Below are 12,616 nucleotides of genomic sequence, written 5' to 3'. Positions count from 1 at the left end.
GCTGCCTCCTCATCTTCAACCAGGAAGTGATATCCCGTGCTGAACTGGTGCAGTTGGTTATTCCCTTCCTTGGGTGAGTTCATTACACTGGCAATAACCAAGGTGGTCCACGTTTCATGGTCCAATATGCAGGGTCATCGCTGTGTAGTATGAATTATTTAGTAGAATAAAAAATAGTGGTGATTAAAAAAACGTTTGTAAGAAAAAATTTTTTTTTAATGATTATTACTGTATCTATAATGGATTTGATTTATGCTTATAATAATTCTGTAAGTAATAGATAGGATACCTGTATGAGTAACTTTCTTAATTCCATGCCAGCATCTAATGTTTAATAACTCTCACATTCACGTCTAGATCAAGTCACAATCAAGTCAGAATATGATATTTATCTAGAAATAATGAAGTACTGTCGCTTCTCATCTCATTTTGACCGACAGGAAATTCCCAGAGCTTTTTACTTGGTTCAAGAACTTCCTGGGCTACCGTGAGTCCAGCCATGTGGAGAGCTTCCCCAAGGAGCGGGCTACAGAGGGCATTGCGATGGAGATAGACTATGCTTCCTGCAAGAGACTAGGCTCCAGCTACAGAGCACTGCCCAAGAGCTACCAGCAACCCAAGTGCACAGGCAGGACCCAGCTGTGCAGAGAGGTCAGCCTTCACAACACAAACCACAATGTTAAGAAGATCGAGAGATCGAAGAGTTGTAACGAGAGAGAGCAGGAGTCCGCGACCCCCAAAAATGTCCCCTTCCAACGTTTCTCTGCCAATGAGAAGTGTTGCATTTCATGCATCGGTGATTGACGGGCAAGGTGGAATTCCTGTAAATTCAAGGGAAGAAATGCCCTGATTGGTCAGAAATGTGGAGATGGCAGTCTAAAATCAGAATAAGCTCATAATGCAGGCAGGCCCACTCATCTCGAAACAGATATTCTCACAGCGAATTCCACTCACTACCAGCAACTAACAAATTATACTCAAGTAAAAGCTGCCAAATCTTACCTATATTACCTTTTTAGTACAATAGGTTGGTCATTTAAGAAAAGAAAATCCAATAAATAATACCATTTTCCATAGCACTTGACGTGCTGGGCAAGATAAACAAGTGTTTCAATTTTGTACAAGCAACAACAGTTGAGAACAACAATGTCCTGTTATTTCTAACATGCTGATGTGTCACTGCAGGTTCTGAACGACACATGGGTCTCCTTCCCGTCTTGGTCCGAGGATTCAACATTTGTCAGTTCCAAAAAGACTCAGTATGAGGAGCATATCTACAGGTGTGAGGACGAACGGTTTGAGGTGAGGCTCATCAACACACCAATGCTGTATGGATACCGTCATGAAACTATAGTTGTTAATCGTTGCTAAGCATTGCCCCTGCTGATTAACATAATTTCAATAAATAACGTGACCACAGCGTTTGAGCGAGTGTTACAATTTGCTTCATCGGCATCCTTTTTTATTACCAGTTAAAAATGGCTTTCTAGAAAACCGATGTCTACATCTGTTAAATACAGGGCATGTGCCTTTTTCATTTGAATCTTACAATAAACTGATGACGTTTAATGAATACAACTTGTGTGTGTGTGTGTGTGTGTGTGTGTGCGCTACACGCTTCATCATGGGTTTTTTTCCCCCTGGCCCTGTAACGACAGATGGACGTGGTGCTGGAGACCAACCTCGCCACGATACGGGCGCTGGAGACGATGCAGCGGCGCATGTCGCGGATGTCTGCGGAGGAGCAGCTGCGCTTCCGGCTGGACAACACCATGGGCGGCTGCTCCGAGGTCATCCACCGCAAGGCCATCCAGAGGATATACGGGGACAAGGCCCTGGACATCATCGACGGGCTCAAGAAGAGCCCCGCCGTGTGTGTCCCCATCGTGCTCAAGAGGTCAGTCTGTGGGGGGGTGGGGGGGGCGTTACCGCCATGACCACCCTGCGACCGCGTGGCAGGCGTTTGAAGACGATGTGCTGTAGTTCTTCTTCTTCTCAGCAATGCTAGACTCGTGTTGTAGTTATTTTGATCGTGGATAGACTCGCGCTGAAGTTCTTCTTGGCACTGCTAGACTCACGGTGTCGTTATTTTAATTGCTGGTAGACTTGCTCAAATTGTAGTTGTTCTTATCAGTGCTATGCTTGAGTTGTAGTTCTAATCAGGGCTAGATGCATGTCGAGAAAAGGACCTGAGAAAACTCCTCCTTTATTCTTTCTAATGGTGTGGCCTGTTAGGATTTGTAAAGGTCAGTTAAATAGTTGTCACGAGTGTGAGTGTATTGTCTTTGTGAGCGTTGTTGAATATCTTTGTCTTTCTCTGTCCAGGTTAAAGATGAAGGAGGATGAATGGAGGGAAGCCCAAAGGGGTTTCAACAAGATCTGGAGGGAGCAAAACGAGAAGTATTACCTGAAGTCTCTTGACCACCAGGGCGTCAACTTCAAGCAGAACGACACCAAGGTGTTCCGTTCAAAGACGTTGCTTAGTGAGATTGAGATGCTGTATGATGAGGTAAGAACTTTTCGGTACAAATTGACTTGCCATGCTAAGGGACAGCAAATAATAGCTTCTCGTAATCGTAAAACAAGCCATAAAATACTCCATGCGCTATTGTGTTTGTAGAACACAAACCTACTGTCCAAAGGTGGTTCATGATACAAATGGGTTTCTTTTATAATCCTGTTCGATAACGTTTTTTGTCCATCACTTTTGTCATGACTGACTTACGATCACCTTTCATTTGGCACATGCACAATATATTAGTATGTGATTATTAATGGTTTCTTCACAGACACATCTCTCATAGCCTCGGCTCATGCGTTGTTTTCCTCTCTTCCCCCCCTGTGTTGGGCAGCGACAGGAGCGGACGTCGGAAGAGACGAGTGGCCCCCACCTCACTCTGCCTTACGAGGATAGCCAAATCCTGGAGGACGCCGCCTCGCTGATCATCCACCACGTCAAGCGACAGGCGGGCATCCAGAAAGAGGACAAGTACAAGATCAAGCAGATCATCCACCACTTCGTGCCCGACATGCTGTTCGCCCAGCGCGGCGAGCTCTCCGACGCGGAGGAAGACGAGGACGACGAGGAAGAGGACGAGGACGAGGACGAAGAGGAGGCGGCGGCGGCGGCGGTGGCGGACCGCGAGGGTGTCAAGAAGCACAACGGCCTGCCGGGGGACGGAGTCGGCAAGTCCAAGTTGCTCTTCGGCAGCACCGGGGCCCAGAAGCTGAGGGGACTGGACGATGCCTACAACCTGTTGTACGGCAACAACAACTGGTACATCTTCCTGCGGCTCCACCAGATGCTGTGCTCGCGACTGTTGCGCATCTACGGCCAGGCGGAGAAGCAAATAGAGGAGGACGCCGGCGAGCGCGACTGGGAGAGGGAGGTCCTGGGCCTGAAGCGGGAGAAGAGCGAGAATCCGGCCGTCCAGCTGAGAATGAAGGAGCCCAGTAAGTGTGGAAGCTGGCCACCAGCCTGCCGTCCCCGTTAGGGGGGAGGTACGGGCGGTTTTGTGCTCATTCTAACGGTGCGTTCACACCAAACGCCACATTTGTCGCCTGGTCGCGGTGTCTCAGTTTTGTTTTATCATTGTCGTGCGATCATCTTAAATGTTGCAGCAGCGATGCATCATATATTCTGTTGCATCCACAACATCCGTATCGATCGATGAAAGATTGGAGCATGAGTTACAGACAAATAGAAGAAACGACGAATAAGAAAGGGGTCGCAAACGACTGTGTTACCGGAGAAAGTCGTTTTTTTGCTTAATTTCACATCTAACAAAACAACAAACACTGGGACAAATGTAGTTGATTTCTTTGTTTAACTGAGAAAACAGGGAGTGGAAGGCCAGGACCCTATAATGTTCAGCTAACTGTTCAATAATAAGTGTTACGAGAGTTAGCGTATGTGTGTGCGCGAGAATGGCAGTGGGTGTGTGAGTGGACGAGCGAGGAGAGCGAGCGGTTGCGTGTGTCAGTTTAGTGAAGTAATGAACGAGTCTGGTTGTCTCTGTGCCAACGTGTACTGTAAAGTTAGTGAAACTAAGAATGAAGTACACAGCCTTTCAATAATCGGCGGCCGCTTCATTCCGACCATATTCCGACCTATAAGCAGACCCACTGCCGGTCAAAGTGAAGGGTGGTACCCCCGAGAGAACATCGACGTCTCCCCTGTGCTCCTCGACTACGGTCTGGGAGCCGACAGCAGGAAAGGTGTAACCTACGCGTGCAGCTGTGAACTCATGTATTGTAATTGATTTTATGATGTGTACTTTTAGGGTTACGATAAGACCTTTCATTTAGCGTTAGTGGGAGCGGGGCACTGAAATTATATAGGCTATGTTATCAGGGCTATTCGTCATGATATCGGACTTATCGGAATGTCGTAATAAGTTCTGTTATCGGCCCGATAATTATCGTGCACCCTTGATATGTATATGTGTGTGTGTTATCAGTATCGGCCTTTAGGATCTGAAAGTTATCGGTATTGGTAAAAAAAAAAAGTTATCGTGCATCCCTATTAAATATAGACCTCCTGGAATCACAAACGGCAACAATCACTCTCCTCTCTTCTCCTCAATGCTGCGGTTCACTCCGTCTGGACTGCAGGGAACGGTTGGCCGGTTGAACGCTGATTGGCTGTTACGTCGCTCAGGGAGTGAACGCTGATTGGCTGTCATCACGCGAATGTCACGGCAAAGTTCAAATATTTCAACTCAAGCGGCGTGTCGCACTACTGAATCCTTATGAACGCGCTCGCCCGTGCCAGGGCGTTCTTGCCGCTCCACATGTCAAATCTTGCCGCAGGTTTTTCTAGCGACAAAAGTCATCTTTGTTGACTTTGTATGGAGTCGCGTCGCCCCGTCGCTTTTTGTGTGAACGTACAGTAAAGTCTGCGTGATATATTGGGGCAGGTCACACCGGGCTCCATGGTCTGGTAACTAGACTTTTGGCCTTGCATTGGACAACCAATGTTTTCAAAAGAAAAATGTAAAGCAGAACAGAAATGTTTTGGATGCTATTTATCTTTTTGATGATGTTTCACACCTTGAGAAAAGGTTTCTAATTCAGCCTATAGCTCACTAAAGCTGTTTGTGTCTTTAACGGGTTGTAATTACACTTGAATCAACTCACGTTTTCCAAAACCCACACAGGTTACCGCATTTTCAACATCCTGTTACGTGGTTCTTTCTCTCTTCCAGTGGATGTTGACGTGGAGGACTACTACTCTACGTTCTTGGAGATGGTAAAAAATCTTCTGGACGGCAACATGGAGCCTGGCCAGTATGAGGACACTCTACGGGAGATGTTTACCATCCATGCCTACACTGCCTTCACCATGGACAAGCTGATCCAGAGCATCGTACGACAGGTAAACAAAAAAAAAAAAATGGATTTGTTGGACACGTCTTTAACATTCAACATTCACACAATATCCTTGCCATTGTGTCCCTAACAACGGGGGGGCCGTGGTTGTGTCCGTCTCCTCTCAGCTCCAGCACATTGTGAGCGACGGCGTGTGTGTGCGCGTGACAGACCTGTACCTCAGCGAGAGTGCCAACAAGGCCACCGGGGGCGCCACGTCCAGCCAGCCGTCGCGGGCCACCGGAGAGGGGGTCTACCAGCGAAAGGCAGAGCAGCTAATGCCAGAAGAGAACTGCTTCAAGGTACCAATGTCCAAACTGTTCAGGTTGCCCTGCTACGCTAGCCTGACACGCCAGGCTTGCGCTATGCTGCAGCTTTTATGAAGAAGAAAAAAAATCGGAAAGATTTGATATTCTTTAAGTGTCCTAAGCCCATATGGGCGTATAAGACACCATTACAACACACAAATGATGCAGTACAAACGTGCGTTCATAATTGTATAGATCGATCAGAAATGATGCATAATCACGTTGACACACACACTGCACATACAAAATTCATAGTTAATTAGGGATATGATAAATGTTGTCTGCGCTTTCAAGCTCGATCTAAAAAAAATTAGCCAAAGCAAAAAGCTTCTCTTTGAAAAGCCACTTCAGTATGTCACTTCACAAGACCCAAATAAATCTGGATTTCTGGATTATCAAGTTACATGCTAAAGAAGACGATGTGTGCCTTCCAGTGTGCGTTCCGTCTGATGTCGTGTCTTGTGTTCTGTCCAGCTGATGTTTCTGAAGAGCAGGGGAAGTGTTTCTCTGACCCTGGAGCTGCTGGACACGGAGGAGGATAACTCTGATGAGCCTGCAGAGGTGAGACTACTGGAACATCGTGATGAATAGCGCACACACAGAACACACATTGGCTGTCTGTTAAATGTGTTTAAACTATTTCAGTTTTTTCGTTTTTTTTTTTTAATCTTAAAATCTTTCTTTTGCTTCCACTAAACAGAGGTGGTCGGACTACGTGGGCCGGTACCTGAACTCGGCCTCTGCGTCCCCAGAGCTGCGGGAGCACCTGGCCCAGAAACCCGTGTTCCTCCCCAGGTGAGGCCCCAGCCGTGTCACCTCTTGTCTACACATCCCTAAACCATCTACCTTCAGGCGTTTAGTCAGCAAGACAGCCATTCCACTGTTGATGAGCCAAACCAGCTGCCAAAATACGGGCTCATTTTCCGAGCCAGAAACCGTGGCTACATTTGCACAAGCCTATATTAGTAATTGCAAATTTCGTGGGTCCCCCCCCCCCCAGAATCCTCCTCTCTTTTTTCGATGTTTCGAGTTTTCGATGCGGGCCTGCCGCCGTAGGCTGAGGGGTCTGGTGTTTTGACAAGAGTAACTCTTCTGCTGACGTTGAGGTGAAGACGCTGCAGTGCCCGGCTGCCCCGTCGTGTCGGGGAGGAGGCTCGTTGGCTGTGAACTTGAAGAGCTTCTTTTGTTTTTTTTTCCTGTGTCTTCTTCGTTTCTTTTTTTTCCTTTTCTTTTGTACCTCTGCCACACATGAAGAATGCACTTTATACAGCCAACGTTTTAAACAGGGAATTAATTTATGCTTAGTCTCGGTTCCTTTTTACCAGGATCTTTTTATTTATGAGTGCAACGTTTTTTTAAATCGTAGGCTCAATGAAGTGATTGGATCTCCAGCTGAAAGGACAGTTATTTAATTGATGGGTTTTTGATTCTTCAGAATGTGTTGTATTTAAAACTTTTTCCATTGTATACCTTAAGTAACTTTACATGTTTGGAAAGCGTGAGCTGAAAGCAAAACAAATGGGTTCCAGCTCCTGTCATTTTATATCACACTGGTTGTTTCTTTTGTACGGTGACTCAGACCTGAGATTAGAATCTTAGCCTCCGTTAAAGACCTGATAATAACCTGGACCCCAAGTAAAGGAAATGCAAACGAGTCATTCACGTTCTACCTTTATCATGCCTGCTGTATGTGATTTGTATTCATGAGAACAGGTCCTGTGTGTGAGACCTACATATATAGATATACATATATAATCACTGTTCAGACAAAAGTAAATGTTTAAATGTCCATTTGTTTTGGAGTGTTTCATATATTCAGTATTATGTGTGTAATCATTTGCAGTGGATTCGGTGCACTCCCTTTTTGTAGCTCTTTCTTTGGTTGATTTTTTTTTTGTGTTGTGGGTGAAGCTTTTTCCCAGGTTCACAAGATGAGTACTCGCAGGAGAACCCCTGGTCAAGCACATTATCAGCAACACATGTACAGTCAAAGTGGGGCTTGTAAATAAAATGGTGGTCTGAAGTGTATTTTTATATTTTGGTGTATTTATTTTCTCACAGCTCAGAGCATTGCATGGGGTGGCTGAGCCCATCAGTTACCCATCTATATGTGTTTGGTAGTGCTTGTGAAACATTATTTTTTTTGAGATGGCTGTCCATTACCATAAACATTCCAATCAATTATTTTAAGACCCAAAAAAAAAAGTTGCCCACTTTAACCCATTGCATTAATGTGGTGGTTGTTTGGTCATTGGTCCATATTGTGGTCCTTTCCTTCCCATTTTCAAATCTATGAGATGTCAGCAGCGCAACAAGTCCAAAGACAATCTGCTCCACAACAATATTTTCAAGCGTTTGGTAGAATAATAATTTATAAGTTCTAGAAGTTTCCGCCACGGTTTTCATCGCATGATCACAACGCTCTAAATCATTGTTGGTGAAAGTGTGCGCACATCAGAATCTTTTTAGTGTATATCTTGCATCAGTGGCATACAAAATATTTATTTTCAGATACAACCTGTTGTGTGTCGTATATTTATGACATTGGCCTCACTGACGTGTCTTTTAAGTGGAGCCCTGAATGCAAAAAAAAAAATATGCTTCATGGTTTCAGTCCTCGCTCAACTGTGCCCTCTGGGGTAAGTACAAATTTAAAACTTTCATTCAAGCAGGATGCATAATGCTTTTATTTTGGAAATGCCTGCACCAAAATCTGGATATTTTCCCCCCCCTTTAGCTTTTTTTGAAAAAAACAAAATATATTTTTCAAGCATCTGTAGAACTTAACATGCAAATCACTATGTGGATGTGGAACGGACGTGCACTGTAAAGAATGACTACTCCTGCTGCCTCTGCTGCTCTTATAGATCCACAATTCCCACGAATGACTTGACTCCTTATCTAATTCTTTTATTCGGTGAGTGCTATGCATGGGTATCAAGAAAACACTTGTTTAAAGGGACAGTCCTCTCAAATTTTACAACATGTGTATTTATGTTATACCTGTCAAATCAAGTTGAACATTATGTGTGTACTGTGAGTGAACCCCAACGCTTTCGGCCGACACATTTCTAGAAATTTGTGTGAACTTTCCCTGTAAACCTGATGAAATTAAAAAAAATAAGCTTGTGGGGATAGTGGGCAGTGGTTGGTTTTCCCTTTGTTTCATTTTTTTTTTTTTTTCTCTCTCTTTGGCTCTCTCTCATGGTATACCCATGGCCCTCTTCTCTGTTGTGGCCCCCCAGGAACCTGAGGAGAATACGCAAGTGCCAGCGCGGATGGGAGCTTCTGCAGAAGGGGAGGATCACCAAGGGGCCCTCTGATGGCCCCCAGGCCCCCAAGATGGAGTGCATGTTCAAGCTCAACTCCTACAAGATGGTGTACGTCTGCAAGTCCGAAGACTACATGTACAGGCACACAGCGCTCACGCGGGCGCACCAGGTGGGTCTGAGCAAAGTTTTTGTTCAGTATTTTTTGCCTTCGGGAGTCCTATTTGGAGTGAGCATGTTGAACCTTAACTCTGAAGTTAACTCTTTAGTGTGTGTTTCATCCTCGATATCTGTGTTTCATCGTCACCCCCCTATTTACTGGCGCTGCATGCGTCATGGCTGCTAATCTAGTTATCAGAACCCTCAATTACCCACATCCAGAATCATCATTTAGTCACCATGCATATGGGGTGATTTCTCCTCATAGAGATGCAGTATGTTGCTTAAACTGTGATAATGCTGCCAAGAGTATGCAGAAACATGAGCAGGTTTTTATGAATTGTTATTCTCGTCGCACAGCCTAGAGTACACAAACGTACTGCATTCTTACATTAGCTGTAGCTTCTGTAGTCACACAAATCAGAATACATTTGCTTTCATTATTCAATTTATTTAGACCAAACATGTTACCTTGGTCAGGGATCTGCAGATTTGTGTTCCATGGGTCTCTACTGGAAACCACCTGAATATGACTGAGGAAAAGCAATTGTTTTAGTTAACTCCCCATTGTCAATATGCCTCATTTGCCAACAGCAATTTGGTAAACAAATCTTTTCCCATAGCCTGTTGGAAGAGAAGCTAAAACGTCATGTCCAGACACCAACATTCTTAGACAAAGTATCTGTAAAAGTTAAAATCAACCTAGTAGTAAGTCATATATTTGTTAAAATCATCTTCTGAAACTTCCATTCAAGCCTTAGGTTTATCTTTGGAAGATTATATATATATATATATATATATATATATAGAATACATATATATATATATATATATATATATAATCTTCCAAATATCTCCTCACAACAAAACAGGAAACAATGCATAACTCCGCCCCTCACGCCTTCTGGTTCCTGAAGATCGGCCATAGCATTGTCAAACTTTTGGATCCAAGATTAGTGCGTCTACATTGTGATGCAATATTGCATAACTGTCTCACTGCGTCTCCCGTCTGACCTGCTGTTTTTACTCTCTACTTCAGTCCCAAGAGCGTGTTAACACTCGCCTGCACAGGCGGTTCCGGGCCTGGCTGGACTGCTGGGCCAGGGACCACGTGACCGGGGAGATGGCGGCAGAGAACTGCGGTTGGCTTATGGGCGAGCGAAGTGAGGGTCTGCTGCCCTGCAACACCACATGCACGACAGAGGTGCTCCATTATGTCGGCGTTAACAAGTACTGCGTCAAGTATGCACCAGTGTAGCCCGCGACACCAGCTTGGACACGACAAACTGCCACCGCATGTCCAAGTCTTCAGGGGTCCTTTGCCTGGACTCTCTGACTTTGTGTTTAGTCGGTCAGCTCTTTTCTCCACGGTATTTTAATTTGGAAAGAATCTTGCTTTGGTGCCTACCTGTGAAATATTTTTTGATTTGTTATGGTGTTCAATATATATATATATAGAGAGATCCCTCCCCCAACCCAACCCTGAGGTACTTAGTAATCCATGGAGTTTGTTATTGTAACGTGGCTAAACAGACGAATGAAAGCTCTTGGTGGATGGATGGATGAATCTGGAGTATGGGAAATAAACTCAACCCTGAGGCCGAACCCATATTGTTTTTAAGAACCACCACTTTAAAACATTTCACCTACACCGTTAGAGTCTTGTACAGCTGTTTACCTGTTTTTTGTATTAGGATATGAAACTTATTTTACCTGGTCAAAATATCGCAACCTGTGACGGTTTTACTACTGGTCACATAGCTAGTCAAGGACCGTTAGTGTTGACTGAACAAACACTTTGTGAAAATAGTTTGTACGTAAGGTCTGATTTATGAGTTATTGATGCATAGCAAACCACAACAACCGTGGTACCAATTTTAAGATACGTGTTTGTGAGCATCGTATATACATAATTTTAACTTTGACCAAAGGTTGTTCATGATTATTGTCCTTTGTGTTCTATCGAGTGAACCTTTTCTCTTGGCCTTTTAGAAGGATATTTTTTTTTATTTCTTGATGTTGACATTCTACACTTTTAAGGCACTGTTAAATGACCACATATTCTTTCTCCCTCCAGTGATTCACAAGTTTGTTTAGAGATTTCACAAACTGTGAATGTAGCCAAGCAACAATATATGCTTTTGAAAGTGTATGTCTGTATTTTAAACGTTAGCAACTATTTGACCAGTACTGCCAGTCTATTCTTTTTGGCTTCTGGTTGCAATGATAACTGGTCTCACACCGCATACATTTAGTTTTGGTTTTTAATATCTGAAGCATTGTCAGGGAAGTATAATAGGAAGACTGGTGCAGTAGGCCTATATGTGAATGAATCATTGTACTCCGTACATCCTCAGCAAGAAACGAAGCAAGCAATAATCAGACTAAAGGTTGTAGAAGGAGTCTACTATTTTGTATGCGTTTTGGTAGGGTCAAACATGAATGTCATTTTCCCCTCAGAACAGGGGATATCAAATATTTCTTATTGCTGTACCCTTGGCTGTCCATTTTAATAAATGTGTATATAGCTTTTGGTTATGGTAGACAACACAATGTAAGATTATGCCAGTGATCTCCAACCAGGTGCTGGAGACCAGGGGCCTCATTTATCAACCGTGCGTAGAAAAGGATCTAAATTCTCTCTTACGAATGAAATTTAGGATGTGCTTAAGTACAACAAAAATCTTATCAAACGTGCGTAAGGCAATCGTACGCACATCAGTAAGTAATGAATCTTGATAAATCCCACCTGTTCTTAAGTACCATGCGTGTTCACACTCAGACCATTTGCATTCAGAAACGCCTCCAATTAACCATATATGGTCACAGACTTCCCTTTCCTTACCAAGGAAAGAGAAGTCTGGGGCCCCCTGCTGGAGCTGCTACCCCCGCAATCCAACCCCGTATAAGCGGTTTGAAGATGAGGATGCGGTCACAGCGCGTCCCTTTATCAACCATGAGAATGTGTTCTCCCACTCACCGCTATAATGGCAAAGAGAGCGAAGAAAATAAAACTTCTCCAACACTAAAATGGAAACGCTCATTAACGAGGTTGAATCAAACCAAAAGTTACTTTTTGGCTAACTTAGTGCAGGAGGCATTACAGATAAAAGAAAGCTTGCTGCATTGGGAAAAAGTGACTGATGCAGTTAATTCAGTTGGGTCGGGAGTCACAGCCCACAGACGTGAGACGTCTGCAACCCGCCGAGCAGATCAGCGCCGTCTTTGAAAGCGCGCTCCCTGTGGAGAGCAGTTTGCCAAGTCTTCCATTAACGCAAGATAAGCCACTACCACTAGATTCACTACATTTAAACCCTTTTTCATAGCTGTATTTTATAGGGTTTGACACCAATTTGTCTGTTTCAAATTAGACAAAGGAGTAATTTAATGTTTTCTAATTAAAGGAAACACGGGACATAAACATAATAATAATAATAATGTGGATGTTGATTGCTTCATGCATACATTGACACTCCTGACATGCTTTGCTCTTTTGCTTGTAATATCGCT

General features: G+C 44.0%; 1 protein-coding gene across 1 annotated transcript in view; it reads left to right on the top strand.

Moving 5' to 3' along the window:
* LOC311356590 (paired amphipathic helix protein Sin3a-like) overlaps positions 1-11,659 on the top strand; it is a 17,612-nt gene extending 5,953 nt beyond the window's left edge. Inside the window, exons 8-19 of the mRNA XM_084476373.1 lie at positions 3-73; positions 441-651; positions 1,186-1,302; positions 1,659-1,897; positions 2,326-2,509; positions 2,853-3,453; positions 5,208-5,377; positions 5,499-5,672; positions 6,153-6,239; positions 6,379-6,473; positions 8,924-9,119; positions 10,146-11,659. Coding sequence (XP_084332499.1) covers positions 3-73; positions 441-651; positions 1,186-1,302; positions 1,659-1,897; positions 2,326-2,509; positions 2,853-3,453; positions 5,208-5,377; positions 5,499-5,672; positions 6,153-6,239; positions 6,379-6,473; positions 8,924-9,119; positions 10,146-10,364 — 2,364 coding nt within the window. The 3' untranslated portion in view covers positions 10,365-11,659. The remainder of the gene's footprint in view (positions 1-2; positions 74-440; positions 652-1,185; positions 1,303-1,658; positions 1,898-2,325; positions 2,510-2,852; positions 3,454-5,207; positions 5,378-5,498; positions 5,673-6,152; positions 6,240-6,378; positions 6,474-8,923; positions 9,120-10,145) is intronic.
* Positions 11,660-12,616: the final 957 nt, after the last annotated feature.

The sequence above is a fragment of the Micromesistius poutassou genome (assembly GCF_964030765.1).
Source record: "Micromesistius poutassou genome assembly, chromosome: 12".
Taxonomy (NCBI): domain Eukaryota; kingdom Metazoa; phylum Chordata; class Actinopteri; order Gadiformes; family Gadidae; genus Micromesistius; species Micromesistius poutassou.
Note: the sequence above shows the minus strand (reverse complement) of the source record. Positions and strands in the feature narration are given on the sequence as shown.